Genomic DNA, 15,279 nt, shown 5'->3' with positions numbered 1-15,279 from the left:
GTTGATGCTTCCAGCTCCTCCACCCCCATCTCTAAAAATGAATAAAAAAAAAGAACTAAAAAAAAAAAGCTCTGGGGGCCCTGGTCGATTGGCTCAGTCATAGAGTGTCCGCCTGGCGTGCAGGAGTCCTGGGTTTGATTCCGGCCAGGGCACACAGGAGAAGCGCCCATCTGCTTCTCCACCCCGCCCCCTCTCCTTCCTCTCTGTCTCTCTCTTCCCCTCCTGTAGCCGAGGCTCCACTGGAGCAAAGATGGCCTGGGCGCTGGGGATGGTTCTGTGGCCTCTGCCTCAGGCGCTAGGATGGCTCTGGTCACAACAGAGTTACGTCCCAGATGGGCAGAGCATCGCCCCCTGGTGGGCATGCCGTGTGGATCCTGGTCGGGCACATGCGGAAGTCTGTCTGACTGCCTCCCCGTTTCCAGCTTCGGAAAAATGCAAAAAAAAACCAAAAAACCCAACAAAACAACAACAACAAAAAAGCTCTGGGGTCCTCAAGCCAATTATTACTTTTTTTTTTTTTTTTTTTTTTGAAGAAGGAGCGTTAGAGAAGGAGGGAGACAGAGAGAAAAACATAAACTAGTTGTTCCACTCGTTGTGCACCCATTGGTTACTGCTTACAGCTACCCTCCGGTCCTCACGATGTTCTGTGCATGGTGCCACGGGCCAGTGCCACGGGCCAGGGCCTCCGGCCAATGAACTTGCAGTTTGGCCTCCGCTAGACTTCCCCCCCTTTCCACCCCTGGTCCATAAACACAGCTCACCCCAAACTCTCAACAGACTCGCCTGCAGCGACAGTTTCAGTGTCCAGTCCTGCACGTTGGAACTTTTTTAATTTATTGAGGTACTTGTAAATGAGCATCATTTTAGAAATACCGGACCCGTGTACCCCGTTTCCTCGACGGTAAAACCTTGTAAAACCACACAGCACAGCGCGGCCAGGACAGATATCCACAAGGTCCATACAGACAGTGCAGGGGCACCTCTCCGCGCACGATAATGTGCTGTCAACTTCGCATTCACATAGAAAAATTTCATCACACGTCCCTAATAGGCCATTTACAGCCACAACAACCCCGCACCAACTCACTACATGAGGACCGCCATCACCCACACCTCTACCGCGGGCCCGAACCCGAAACGAGATCAGGCTCCGCCCCCCGAGAATGCAGCTGGTGCATAGGCTGCCCCAACCCTCCACAGGCTGCAGGCCGCGCCCCCTGAGCCACAGCTGAACTACAGCGGGAAGAGGCGGGCCACTTTCGTCCGCATTGAAGAAATCTGCACGGGGTGGCAGCGCTCGGCCCACAATGGCGGACATACACCGCCAGTTGCAGGAGTACCTGGCGAAAGGAAAAGCAGGCGGGCTGCCGGACGCTGAGCCGCTGATCGCCGCGCCACTGATCGCCGCGGAAGAGGCGGAGGAACCCGAGGCGGCAAAGGGACCGGCAGGGGCGTGGCTCGGCCGCGCGGACATGCGCTGGACTTGGTCGAGGAGCTCCGCGAAGCCGGAGGCGGAGCCGGAGCCGGCGTGGCCGCTGAGGGTGACGCGCATGCAGCAGCTGGCAGCGAGCGGCCTCTGTCTGCTGTTGGCCACGCTCTGCTTCGGCCTGGCGGCGCTCTACGCGCCCGTGCTGCTGCTACGCGCCCGCAAATTCGCGCTGCTTTGGTCGCTGGGCTCGGCGCTGGCGCTGGTAGGAGGCACGATCCTGCGGGGCGGTACGGCGTGCAGGCCTCTGCTGCGCGGCGAGGAGGCCCCGTCGCGGGCTGCGCTGCTTTACGTGGCCGGGCTAGGCGCCACGTTGTACGCGGCGCTGGGGTTACGTAACACGCTGCTTACGGCGCTGGGCGCCTGCGCGCAGGTGGCCGCGCTGTTGTCCGCGTTGATTGGCTTGATGCCACGAGGCACTAGCACCGCCCTCCGCCTGGCGCTGGGGCGCTGGGGTTCCCGCACAGGCCTTGCTAAGGCGCTGCCGGTATGAAAGACCTGCGACTCGCCGTGGGAGAGCGCCAGCCAGCCTGTGACCGCGGCGCGCAGAGCTGAAAACCGCTTGTCGACCGCCTGCCCTGGGCCCGGTCCGGCGCGCGCAGCGTGCTGTGAAGCCGGCCTCGCACGGAACTCCCGGAAGGGAAGAAGAAAGGAATGGCTCTTTTTAGCTAGCTGCTCTAGTGACTTTTCCTTAGACCTTTTTTTTAAACCTCATTTAAAAACGCAGTGGTAGGTTGAAATTGAGCTTGTTTTCTTGGGCTTTTGAGTATTACCGTACTTTCCCTCATGCCTCAATGTGAGTGCATCCATTCGGTATCCTTGTAACATAAAATTTAACCAGTTGTATAAAGCACTTTGAGGGTTTACCTCGTTTTCAATATGGTACCGTATAAAATGAGAGGGAAAGTGTACTCATGACTAAAGCGATAGAGCTAAAAATCTATTGACAAAAGCGAGTGACGCCCCCTGAAAAGGATATGCTTTGCCCCAAGAACTGTGTGTCTGGAAAGGTGCGCGTAAATGTCGAGAGGGGCCCCTGGGAGAGAGAATTTTGCACCCAGTGTGCACCCTGGACGAAAACCGCAGTCTAACCAGAAGTGGCAATTTTACCACGTGCTGTTTAAGCTAATTAACATATTGTATGCCAGTCCTAATACTGTGCAAGATGCTTTTCATATCTAATTGCCAAATTTATGTTCAGCAATTGCTGCCAGAGTAGCTGAATATTCGATGGCTCCCTAAAACTACGTTTTTCACTAGTTATATAAGGTCTACCGGAAAGTTCTGTTCGTTTCTGGAATAAAACAAAATATAAATTTTTCTTACTGTCAATAAACTTGATTAAATAATATAATTGCCGGCCCTGTCCGGTTGGCTCAGTGGTAGAGCGTCAGCCTGGCGTGCAAGAGTCCCGGGTACGATTCCCGACCAGGGCACACAGGAGAAGCGCCCATCTGCTTCTCCACCCCTCCCCCTCTCCCTCCTCTCTGTCTCTCTTCCCCTCCCGCAGCCAAGGCTCCATTGGAACAAAGTTTGCCCGGGTGCTGAGGATGGCTCTGTGACCTCTGCCTCAGGCGCTAGAGTGGCTCTGGATAAAACAGAACGATGCCCCGGATGGGCAGAGCATCGCCCCTGGTGGACATGCAGTGGATCCCGGTGGGATGCATGCAGGAGTCTGACTCCCTCCCCATTTCTGGCTTTGGAAAAATACAAAAATAATAATATAATTGCCATTATTATTGATTTCTTGCCAGCGTGAGGGCAATTTGTATATCCTATTTTTGAAAATTTTTTCTTTTGATGTGAAAAATTGAACCAGTGCTTGTTTGATATCTTCTTCATTTTTGAATTTTTTGCCCTTCAAAAAATTTTGTACGGACAAAAACAAGTGATAGTCAGAAGGTGCTAAGTCCGGTGAATATGGTGGATGCAACAGACATGCTTCTATAGCATTTCTTCCTTGTTGAAATTCGTATCAAATACAGTGGCGTAAATGAACTTTATCAATAGCCATGGGTACACTATCACTTCACACATAAGACTAACGTGAATCAACTTTGTTTTAGTTAATTTGCTACGTCAGTATGTATACATTGTGATAAAAATAGGCATACATGCGCCAAATAAACGTGCGTACATGTCAAAACTTGTTGTGATAGGAACGGACAGAACTTTCCGGTAGACCTTATATATTAACTAGACCTGAAAATGTGTTTAGACTTTTAGAATTGTTTTCGGAGGTTTTTGGTTCAAATCAAAAGTACTGGAACAGCCAAACCTCAGAGCAGTGAAGCCAGAAGCTCCACGCTCCGCCTGCAGTAGAGGGTGGGAACGGTTTCCCTGGGCATTTCCTTGGGCTTTGAGCTGTACAATTTGGAAACTCTTCTGGGCTGGCTTCCATTGATGCCTAAACAGGGTGTCAGGCAGCAGAGAGCACTGCCTGAGTTTAATAGTCTCAGACCTTGGTGAGTGTCCAGCTCCAGAAGTGATACGCAGGTGACTGATATCTACAGTCGCCTGGGCTACTTTTCCGCATCCCCCACCCACCCACCTACCCCCCCACACACACACACACTCACTCTTTTTTAATACTGCCTTTTTCCCATATCAGTAAATAGGGGTACCTGCCTCAAGAGGATAAACCAAGAGGCTGTTTGCCAGATTTTTTTAAGTGGAAACTTGTGCCGTTGGCTACTCTTTCTACCCCCTAGTTAAAGCTGTTCTAGTTCTGAATTTATCCAGAATTTTCACAACTGAAGATTTTACCATGTTTAGCACATTTTTGTTGATGTTATTTCTAAAATAGTTTTCCCAGAATTTTCTCAAGAATTCAACACTGAAAGTCTACCTTTTATAAAATTAAAAGCACAATGTATTTTGACAGTGATGTTTTAAAATGTATATATGTGTCTCCTAAGTATTTCATAAATATATAATGCAGAAATTTCACTTCTAAATGAATTCATACTCAAGATGTGATCTTGTTATCTGCTTACTAAGGTATGGTGTTAAGATACATAGTTTCTTACCACAAGTCTCAGGAAAAGGAGCCACAGGAGTTTGGTCTATGAATCCCTTTTCAGCTTCTCAAAATTGATTATAACTTCTTTTTAAGACATACAGGTGAAGGGCAAATAAAGAATATCCACAAACCTAAAGTAATCTTGAGCCTCCTAATTGTGTACATAGTGAGGTACTGATGAATGTTTTACATTTCAAAGTACAGTGAAAATTAGTCACTTGTAGTTTATAGGTTCTTCTAATACCCTGGAAAGCAATGTGATTGTCTTTTTCTCACTCTGCAGAACTAACTTAGCTTTTTACCTTTTTTTTTCCATTAATAGAGCCAGTTAATAGTTTTTTACATACTATCCACCTATCTCTAAGGAAAGGAATTTTCTAAGAAACTACTGAGACTTCTAGCATCACTAAGTTTGCAAAGCAAACTTATTTCCAACACCAAACTAAAGCTGGCAAGGTTAGGGCCACCATGGACTGTCCTTCCAATAATAAAAACTTTCTTCTTATAAAAACAGAGTAATGGCCAGTATAGAAAGTACTATGGAGTTATCTCAAACTGAACTTACGGCATCCAATCCAAACTGGGCCAACTGTAAACATTTAAAACTAAAGAAGCCCAGGCCGGTGGAACAGTGGGTAAAGCATCATTCTGCAGCACTGAGGTTGCCAGCTTGAGCCCTGGCACATGGAAAGCAATCAATGGATGCACAATGAGTGGAACAACAAGTTCTTGCTTGTTTCTCCCTAGCTCTCAGAAAAAAAAAAAAAAAGTTTCTTAGCCTAACAAGGCAGTGGCACAGTAGATAGCTTGTTGGACTGGGATGTGGAGGACCCAGGTTTGAAACCCAAGGTTACCGGCTTGAGCACGGGCTCACTACCTTGAGCATGCGGTTACTGGCTAGAGCATGGGATCATAGATATGACCCTATGGTCACTGGCTTGAGCCCAAAGGTTGTTGGCTTGAAGCCCAAGGTTCCTGGCTTGAGCAGGGGGTCACTCCCTCTACTGTAGCCCCCCCGCCTCACCACCTCACCACTCCTGTCAAGGTATATGTGAGAAAGCAATCAATGAACAACTACGAAGACTAAGGAGTTGCAATGAAGAATTTATGCTTCTCATCTCCCTCTATCAAAAAAAAATTTTTTTTAATTAAAACTAAAGGAATTTGTTGTAGACGAGAACTTCCTCCTCTGCCTTAAACATTGGCATTCTACATAGCTAGTATAGAAGAGAAAAATTATGGAAGTTCGGAGAAATTTTCAGACATTTTGGTCCATTCTTTTCAACGTAAACAATCTGTGAAATGACAGTAATTGAAAGGGTACATGTAGTTAATTTTTGCGTTATATCACGTTCCTCAAGTCAGAAAAAAGGTAATTCAAGTTTAAGGTGATTACTAGAAGATGCACCCCAGGAAGGACCCCTACTTGGATAACCAGAATATTTTCTTTCTTCAGAGTATAATTTTTCATCTGCCAAAGCACATCTAAAGCTTTGAATCTACTTGAAACGATGTTACAGTTTTAAGGTATTTCTCTCTCTAATACAAAAATATGCCAGAATGGCTGGATGAGAATTTGTTCAAAAAGAAAGAGCTCACAGATGAAATTAATTTAGATGACTTGGAGGTTTCATCATGTATGCTCACAAGTATACACACTAATTGTACACCCCTCAGATGACTGGATGCAATGGAAACTAAAGGTTTCCTTAAGGCAAACACTTCACAACTAGTTGTTCTCTGTTAATTCTTGCATAAATCACATTCTGTATTCATACAAAAACAACTTCACGTTTTTCTCTGACAAACTGTACATATAGAAACATTTCTAATTGGACATGAACTTAAATTTGTGGAGGTGCTCCTTGTCTCAGGACATGAAAATTCCAGCTTTTATCTTCACAAAAGGAGCTGGGGCAGTGAGGTTACACAGGACAAAACAAGGCCAGCTACTCTGGGTAGCCAGCAGCAGTCTCTTCATCTTGAAGACTTCATTAGGGGCTTCTGGAATTCAGCTGCCCCAGAAAAAGAGTTCAGGGCAACAAGGTGCAGGTTTCCTTTTGTTTTTCTTGGTAATTCCACAAGAAGTTCTTAAATACTGTCCAGAGAGGTTGAGGGGTATTCAACCCCAAGTTCTACCGACCCCTCCCACCACCCCTTGAAGCTCCTCGCCTTGGAGGACCAGAGTTCATGTTACTCCCTCTACCCCAATTACTGCCACTCCGGACCCCTCGAGAAGGGGTAGAACTGCTCGGAGGCCCACCAAAAGGTTCATCTCTATGGTATCCATCGTGGTGATCTCCATCCAAGGAACTGGAACGCCCGGATTTTGACACTCTTTGGGAAGGTCCTGGGCCCCCTCGGCCTGAAATGAAATACTGATTTCACATGTGAATTTTTTTTTTTTTTTTTTTGTGACAGAGACAGAGAGAGGGGCAGATAGGGACAGACAGGAAGGGAGATGAGAAGAACCAATTCTTCATTATGGCACTTTAGTGGTTCAGTGATTGCTTTCTCATATGTGCCTTGACTGGGGGGGGGGGGGGGGAGGAGGTAAGGAGACTCCAGCAGAGTGAGTGACCCCTTGCTTAAGCCAGAGATACTGGGCTTCAAGCCAGCGACCTTTGGGATCAAGACAGCAACCATGGAGTCATGTCTATGATCTACACTCCACCTGATGACCTCATGCTCAAGCCAGCGACCTTGGGGTTTCGAACCTGGGTCCTCCACATCCCAATCCGACGCTCTATCCACTGCACCATCATCTGGTCAGGCCACATGTGATTTTTTTATATGAGAGCCAACTGATAACTCATGGTATAAAGTTTGACTGTGTAATGACAGTAAAAACACTTCTTCTGTGTCTTTAAAACAACATTCTAAGGACATTAGCATTAAGAGCATCAACCAGACACACATTCCCCAAGGTTTTATGACAGAGAGAGTGGATGCAAGAGATAAACACAGAGCACCTTCTGGGAGTCATGGCCACACCAAGCGGTGTCTCAATAGGTAATGTATCTTCACCCTCCTGTGCCACCAGGATAACTGAGGGAAGGTCTGAAAATCACTGACTTGACTTTGGAAGCAACTGTGATAATAATTTTAAGTGTTCTGAAGAGAATAAGTGTTTATACTATGATTATCCCATAACTATGTGGCACTTTTAATTTCATTTTAAGTAGTGAAACTATTTCTAGAAAAACAAGAGCACAGGGGAAAAAATGCTAGCTTTCAGAATGATCTCTCCCAAGGGTAGTTTACAGACTTGGACCACAAACTTTAGGTATTAAGTAACAAATTTTGTTTTGTCATGAGATAGGATTTGGCCATCTCTGCTATATGCATTATCAGAAGATTGTTGACAACTTCATTTTGTCTTAACATTTTTTAACGGAATTGAATCCAGTTAAGACAGAGAGGTTAGGAAAGCTAGCCAAAGGAATAATTTTGGATTATTTTCTTAGAAAGTGCAGGCTTCACCCACCAGAAGTTGCAAGGGCAAAGAAGCTGTCAACTGGGATGTCATTTCCACACTACTCATGTGGCTTCGGCCAAGGACCTACAATGATGTCCTGAGTGCCCAGATAGGCCAGCAACAAAATGTGTGCTTGGGTGAGATGTCCTGCTCTGAGAAGAACAAAACAACTGTCAAGAACAAAGCTAGAACTGACAGGGAGGCAGCTTAACTGGGAGGGAAGCACATTGGCAGACTTTCCAGAAGTCTCCAAATCATGCCAATATGCAACAGCCCAGCCTACCCTCAGATCAGAGTTGTAGTTAGCATTTGGTGGCTACTGCTCCTGGCGAAAAGTTGGTGCTGCCTCTAAAGTAAGGATCCAGCCTGACCTGTGGCGGCACAGTGGATAAAGCATTGACTTGGAATGCTGAGGTCGCTGGTTTGAACGCCTAGGCCTACATGGGCACATACAACAAGCAACTACTACAAGTTAATGCTTCCCATTCTTCCCCCCTCCCCTTCTTTATTCTCTCTCTCCCCCCTCTCTCTAAAATCAATAAAAAATAAATAAAATAAGCCCTGGTCAGTTGGTTCAGGGGTAGAGTGTCAGCCCAGTGTGTGGATGTCCCCAGTTTGATCCCCAGCCAGAGCACACAGGAGAAGTGCCCACCTGCTTCTACAACCTTTCCCTTCTCATTCCTCTCTCTATCTTACCCTCCCATAGCCAAGGCTCCATTGGAGCAAAGTTGGCTCGGGTGCCGAGGATGGCTCCATGGCCTCCGCCTCAGGCGCTAGAATGTCTCCAGTTTCAAAGGAGCAACGCCCCAGATGGGCAGAGCATCGCTCCCTAGTGGGCATGCCGGGTGGATCCCAGTTGGGCACATGTGGGAGTCTGTCTCTCTGCCTCCCTGCTTCTCACTTCAAAAAAAACCAAAATCAGGCCCTGGCCAGTTAGCTCAGTGGTAGAGCGTCGGCCTGGTGTGCAGGAGTCCTGGGTTCAATTCCCGGCCAGGGCACACAGGAGAGGCGCCCATCTGCTTCTCCACCCCTCCCCCTTGCCCTCCTCTCTGTCTCTCTCTTCCCCTCCCGTAGCCAAGGCTCCACTGGAGCAAAGTTGGCCCGAGCGCTAAGGATGGCTCTGTGGCCTCTGCCTCAGACGCTAGAATGGCTCTGGTTGCAGCAGAGCGACAACCCAGATGGGCAGAGCATCTCCCCCTGGAGGACGTGCCAGGTGGATCCCGGTCGAGTGCATGCGGGAGTCTGTCTAACTGCCTCCCCATTTCCAGCTTCAAAAAAATACGGAAAAAGAAAAAAAAAATCAAAAACAAAAAAATAAATAAAATAAGGATCCAAAATTTCAAGCTGTAGAAATAATAATCTATTGCCTCCACCTGAAAACAAACTCTTCTAGACCATATTCTCCAAAGTCTTTGTGACTGCGGGCACAAGCAATGTTCCCTTCAGGCCACTCAGGAGTCTTTACGAGACTCTCCAGGACTCAGAGCAGCCACCAGGGGGAACATATGTGCCAGTTAGAGCAGGAGTCTCACAGCAAGTGCATCAGCAAAACAGTGCCTGGCACCCTGACAAAGAGCTGAACTTGAACAAAGCACAGGTTCTTAAAAGCAAGTGAAGGAGACTTGTGTAGAAGCCAGACTTGTAGTGGCAACAGAGAGCTCTGACTGGCATTTGGGAACATGTGCCATTCCACAGCCTAAGCCCTGGAGGGCAGACTAAAAAAAGGACCTTTGGTACCCTAGCATACCCAGGATGAAGTTGGCCGGGAGAAAAGGCCTGCAGTGGTCCCTGCAGTGCTGGCAGGCTGTGGCATCACAGCTCCCACAAGTGGGATACCTGGCCTCCACCTACCTTTGCCTCCTCGGTCCTCAGAAGGACCACCTGGGGTATCTATTTCTCTATGCTCAGAGGCCACTGGGCCATCATGCCAGGGGCGCTTTCGGGGTGGCAGGGATGCCATGTCCATGCCTTGGAGAGAAGAGGAACGTTCTCTGCTAGCTGGGGAATGGCCATCGTGAGGGGGATGGTCAGGGCGAGAAGCATCACGGAAATGTTCATGACCTGGCCCTGAAACAGAAGCAGAGATGGACATGGCTAAGAACCTGACAGTTTCCTTATATTACAGTGTGACCAACAGCAGATGGAAGTCACTTTCTTTTTTTTGGTGACAGAGAGAGAGAGGGACAGATAGGAACAGACAGAAAGGGAGAGAGATGAGAAGCATAAATTCCTTGTTGCTGCACCTTAGTTGTTCATAGACTGCTTTCTCATATGTGCCCTGATAGCATGCGGGGGGGTGGGAGGGTATGCCTATAGCAGAGCGAGTGACCACTTACTCAAGCCAGTGACCTTGGGCTCAAGCCAGCAACCTTTGGGCTCAAGCCATCAACCTCAGGGTTTCTACCTAGGTCCTCTGTGTCCCAGTCCAACACTCTATTCACTGCACCACTGCCTGGTCAAGATAGAAGTCACACTCTTAATAAGTCACAGCCCTAGATGGGTGGCTCAGTGGACAGAGCGTCATCCTGGTTCCATCATAGTTGGTGCATGTCCTACCCAACTAAATGAAGCAACTAAGTGAAACAATGACTTCATGCTTCTCTTGCTCTCTCCTTCTCTCTTCCACCACCTAGCTCTCTCTCTTGCTCTCTTTCAAATCAATGGAAATAGTTTTTTTTAAGCGTAGGTAGCCACTTGAGAACCAACATTCATGCATGCAAGAAACACTCGCTGAATATTCACCAAGTATAAACTACACCATGAGTACATAAAAAGGTCAAGATTAACTCAATATACCACCTGAAATAACATGCCACCTAAAACAAGAGGCAGATGTGGTCCAGAAAAGCGGATCTCAAACTTTTGAGTCTCAGGATATCTTTACACGCTTAAAAAATTACTGAGGACCCCAAAAAGATTTAATTTATGAAAGGTATGTCTAAATAATGTTTTCCATATTAGCAATTAAGATTAAAAAAGCTTTAATCTACTTAACTACATTTTCCAAAAACAAAACAATTCAGTGAAAAGAGTACTATTGTTTTGTATTTAGACAAGTCCCTTTAGAAATGTCTGCCTCAATACAAGATAGCTGGTTTCTGTAACCTGTTTCTGCAGTCAGTCTCTAATCTGTGATAAAATGCTGCTGATGGAAGGATGTGCAAACAGTCGAGCCTCTGGTGGGGATGTAAGTTGGAAAAGAATGATCCAGTAGACCTGTAGGAGGGTCTCAGGTCCCCAGGGGTCCTTAAGCTGCAGTCTCAAGTGATCATAAGCCAAAGGCAGTTCTTCCTTACCTGACTCTCTGTTTCCCTCCCAGGATTCTGGTTTCCGTCCTCCTTCAAAACGAGGGAATTCATCAGGAGTGGGAAGTAAACCCTTCCTTCCTCCTACACAATGGAACAAAACACCACCACACTCACAGACTATTTCAGGTGTGTTTCCAACCTACCCTGCCCAGAGCTGGTTTCCTCAGCACATACCTCTGGGGGCACCCCGGCCTCGTCCCCGGAGATCTCTTCCTCGGGCAGCTTCATCAGAAGCATCAAAACTCTCCTCTGGACCAAAGTCTTCAGGACCAGGAAAACCATCCCTTCCTCGTGGGGGAGCCCGGCCTTCATGTCGTAGGGGGGCTCCTCTTCTGAAGCTGTGAACAAACAATAAACAGAATGTTCACCTCATGAAATACTTTGCAGCTCTAAGCTCATGTTTCAAAGAGCACATAAGAAAATATGAAATATAGTAAAAAATATTTTAAAATGAAATAAATATGTATGACACAATCTTAAATGGGAAATAAAGTAAAATTGTACATTTTTTAAAATACACAATTTACAATCTCAATATTAAAGTCAAAAACAGGCAGGAAGCCTGACCAGGAGGTGGAGCAGTAGATAGAGCGTCAAACTGGGATGCAGAAGACCCAGGTTCGAGACCCTGAGGTCGCCAGCTTGAGCGCGGGCTCATCTGGTTTGAGCAAAAAGCTCACCAGCTTGGACCCAAGGTCGCTGGCTCAAGCAAGGGGTTACTTAGTCTGCTGAAGGCCCACGGTCAAAGCACATATGAGAAAGCAATCAATGAACAACTAAGGTCTCACAATGAAAAACTGATGATTGATGTTTCTCATCTCTCTCCGTTCCTATCTGTCTGTCCCTGTCTATCCCTCTCTGTGACTCTCTCCCTCTGTCCCTGTAAAAAAAAAAAAAAAAAAAAAACAGGCAGGAAGTAAACATATCAGAAAGTAGGATTACCTTGATTTTTTTTAAGGCTTTTGGGAGTAATAACAGCAGTGAGCACTTTTTAAGGACTTATATAACGACAAGTGCTTTATTTATTTATTTATTTTCTGAAGTTGGAAACCGAGAAGCAGTTAGATAAGACTCCCGTATGCACCCGACCAGGATCCACTTGGCATACCCACCAGGGGGCGATGTTCTGCCCATCTGGGGTGTTGCACTGTTGCAAACAGAGCCATTCTAGCACCTGAGGCAGAGGCCACAGAGCCATCCTTAGTGCCTGGGGAAACTTTGCTCCAATGGAGCCTTGGCTGCGGGAGGGGAAGAGACAGAGAGGAAGGAGAGGGGGAGGGGTGGAGAAGCAGATGGGTGCTTCTCCTGTGTGCCCTGGCCAGGAATCGACCCGGGACTCTTGCACGCCAGGCCGACGCTCTACCACTGAGCTAACCAGCCAGGGCCCAAGTGCTTTATATGTATCATTCATTGCAGCTCATCCTACCACATGAAGCTGGTACTATGATCAACTCTATTCTACCCATGAGCACACTGAGGCTCAGAGGGGTTAAGTCACTTATATAAGGTGACTTAACACTTATACACGTGAGAGCTCAGACTTGAACTCAGCCAGTCTTGCCCTTCAGCCCAGGCTACCAAATACGTTTCATAATCATTTAAACTTTTATAAGAAATATAATCAGAAAAAAAGGAGAGTATAAATTCATGTCTGCCAACTGTACTACACTTGTTTTGGTGACATCAGCACTGCCACCCTCACCATCTACTCGAGATGGTGACTAACTACCAATGACCCTATTCAACAACTGAGTGGTGGACAGGTAGGCATCTGGCTTATGGCACTTTGGTGCCCTGGCTGGTGAACAATTTCACTGTCTCACAGGTATTCTGGATCTAGGAAATGAAGGCAGCTGGAGTGTTGCTAAAGCTGAGTCCTCATGAGGTACAGCACTGCCGTGGACCCCATGGGGAAGCAGACCGAGACCTGCAAGCAGGAGGGTGTGTGAGCACACCGGGAGAGGCCCTGGGATGTGCAGAAAGGGTCAGAAGACAGCAAGAGCAAGGGTAGTCTGCATGGGCCACCTGCCCACTAACATCCTTTCAAGCCAGTATGTCTTTTTTTTGAGTCTCTATCTTTTACTCCATTTTATTTTTGAAATTTTCCAATTTATGTTAAAGTTTAGAAAATAGAACAAGCCCATACATTCTTCACCTAGGTTAATCAGTTCTTAAGATTTTGCACATGTGCTTGATGATCTCTTTATCCACCCATTTCCAGATTCGTTTTCTAAACCATTCTAAAACCGGCTGCTAATGTGGTGCTTCATCCCTGAACACTTTAGTATGTTTCTTCTAAGAACACGACTTCTCCTATATAATACCATTACTACTCTAACATGTAATATTATTTATTCTATAATCTCACTCAACTTTCTCCAGTTGTCCTCCAAATGCCCTTTACAGTTGTTTTTAAATATGGATTTCAATCATAATTACATTATTTGGAAGTCACGTCTCTCTGCTCTACCTTAGTCTAGAACAGTCCTCTCCTGTATTTTATCTTTGTGATCTTGACATATTTAAAAGGTTCACCCAGGTGTTTTATAGAATGTAACACAATTTGAATTTTTCTGATTGTTTCCTCATGGTTCAGTTCAGGTTAAACTATCTTGGCCAAACTACTAAGACCTTCTCATGGATGCCAGTTTGTCTCATTGTTTATGATGTGCAAGTGACATGGCAACCGAATTTCACTGTGACAAAGGTCCATTTTCTCCTCCGCAATTAAGTAATCTGTGGGGTGACACTTTGGTGCTGAGACTATCCACAATCTTTAACCCACTGGTTTCAGCATCTACTGATGATCCTTGCCTGAATTAACTGTGACACTGACTGCTTATAAAAGAAGTGATGTTCTAGTACTCCCACCCCTCCTACTTTTCTCACTTGGTGTTTTACTGTAAAAAGAGCTTTCCCTTTTCCACTGCCACACTCGAGCTATCTGTTTAATAACTTTCTTGGTCCAAGGTAAGTGATGAATCATGCTCCTCCAAACAAAGGGGGTTGCTAGCACTGGCTGAAATAAAAGTATCAGGCAAGGTAGAGCTGGCCAGGAAGAGCAGCTGCACAGAGCGGGAAAAGTAAGAGCAGAGGGCACTACCTCCCTGAGCCATATTCAGGACAGAATCCCCAGAGTCAGCAGGACTCTTCTTTTGTCCAGGCATGCATTATAAAACTACCCCAGTTACAAAAGGACAGAGAGAATCTAAGTTGCCCTAACTAGAAAACAGCTTCTGTAACGGTCTAAATGTTTGTAACTATAGGCCCTGGCCTAGTGCTGAGTGGATAGAGTGTCGGCCCGGTGTATGGACGTCCCAGGTTCTATCTCTGTTTAGGGCACACAAGAGAAACAACTATCTTGCTTCTCCTTACCTCCTTCTTCCCTTCTTTCCCTCTTCCCCTCCTGCAGCCAGTGGCTCAGTTGGTCTGAGTGCATCAGCCTCAGGTGCTAAAAAGAGCTCGGTTGATTTGAGCATCAGCTCCAGATGGGTTTGCCAGGTGGATCCCAGTCAGGACACATGCAAAAGTCTGTCTCACTATCTCCCCTCCTTTCATGTAATAAAAAAAAATTGTGTCTACCACAAAACTCATCTGTTGAAGCCCTAACTCCAATGTGATGATAACACTGGGAAACAAAATTTTTGTTGCATCCACAAAAAACTTGTTCTTACCTAATTCGAGTGTGGTGATCTCAAATCTGACATTAGTTTTTCTCTGTAAGCTATAGTTTTTTTGCAATTCAAGACTTTAGGTTTTCATCTTATTGTAAAATTTTCAACATTTAGTTTAACATAATGAAGTAGAATGTCTTCTTGGGCATCATCTTTGTGAAAATAATTTATATAATGCAGTAAATACACTAATACACTAAAATTTATGGTTGCATCAGAATTTGTCTATAATTTTGAAATAGAACATATTAAAACACTTATTTTAATAATAAAGTTTGTGCAAAACTTATTTAAATTCTATTCAGGCAAAA

General features: G+C 46.0%; 3 protein-coding genes across 4 annotated transcripts in view; 1 reads left to right on the top strand and 2 right to left on the bottom strand.

Annotated features, from left to right (window-relative positions):
- The window catches only part of UGGT1 (UDP-glucose glycoprotein glucosyltransferase 1), a 274,935-nt gene extending 273,460 nt beyond the window's left edge, over positions 1–1,475 (bottom strand). Inside the window, exon 1 of the mRNA XM_066232988.1 lies at positions 1,341–1,475. The gene's annotated coding sequence lies outside the window, so the exon portion shown is untranslated. The remainder of the gene's footprint in view (positions 1–1,340) is intronic.
- SFT2D3 (SFT2 domain containing 3) lies at positions 554–5,487 on the top strand. The gene has a single exon (XM_066233000.1). The coding sequence runs from the start codon at positions 1,308–1,310 to the stop codon at positions 1,977–1,979; it is 672 nt and encodes a 223-aa protein (XP_066089097.1). The 5' UTR covers positions 554–1,307; the 3' UTR covers positions 1,980–5,487.
- Positions 5,488–5,627: 140 nt separating this feature from the next.
- The window catches only part of WDR33 (WD repeat domain 33), a 130,512-nt gene continuing 120,860 nt past the window's right edge, over positions 5,628–15,279 (bottom strand). For both annotated transcript variants that reach the window (XM_066232991.1, XM_066232993.1), the window contains exons 19-22: positions 11,469–11,632; positions 11,283–11,375; positions 9,838–10,053; positions 5,628–6,873 (exon numbers count right to left, since the gene is read on the bottom strand). In XM_066232991.1, coding sequence (XP_066089088.1) covers positions 6,644–6,873; positions 9,838–10,053; positions 11,283–11,375; positions 11,469–11,632 — 703 coding nt within the window. In that variant the 3' untranslated portion in view covers positions 5,628–6,643. The remainder of the gene's footprint in view (positions 6,874–9,837; positions 10,054–11,282; positions 11,376–11,468; positions 11,633–15,279) is intronic.

This window comes from Saccopteryx bilineata, chromosome 5 (assembly GCF_036850765.1).
Source record: "Saccopteryx bilineata isolate mSacBil1 chromosome 5, mSacBil1_pri_phased_curated, whole genome shotgun sequence".
Taxonomy (NCBI): Eukaryota; Metazoa; Chordata; class Mammalia; order Chiroptera; family Emballonuridae; genus Saccopteryx; species Saccopteryx bilineata.
Note: the sequence above shows the minus strand (reverse complement) of the source record. Positions and strands in the feature narration are given on the sequence as shown.

What these genes read in the sequence shown, in the direction of transcription:
- SFT2D3 (XM_066233000.1), top strand. Translation starts at nt 1,308, where the DNA reads ATGGCGGACATACACCGCCAGTTGCAGGAGTACCTGGCGAAAGGAAAA.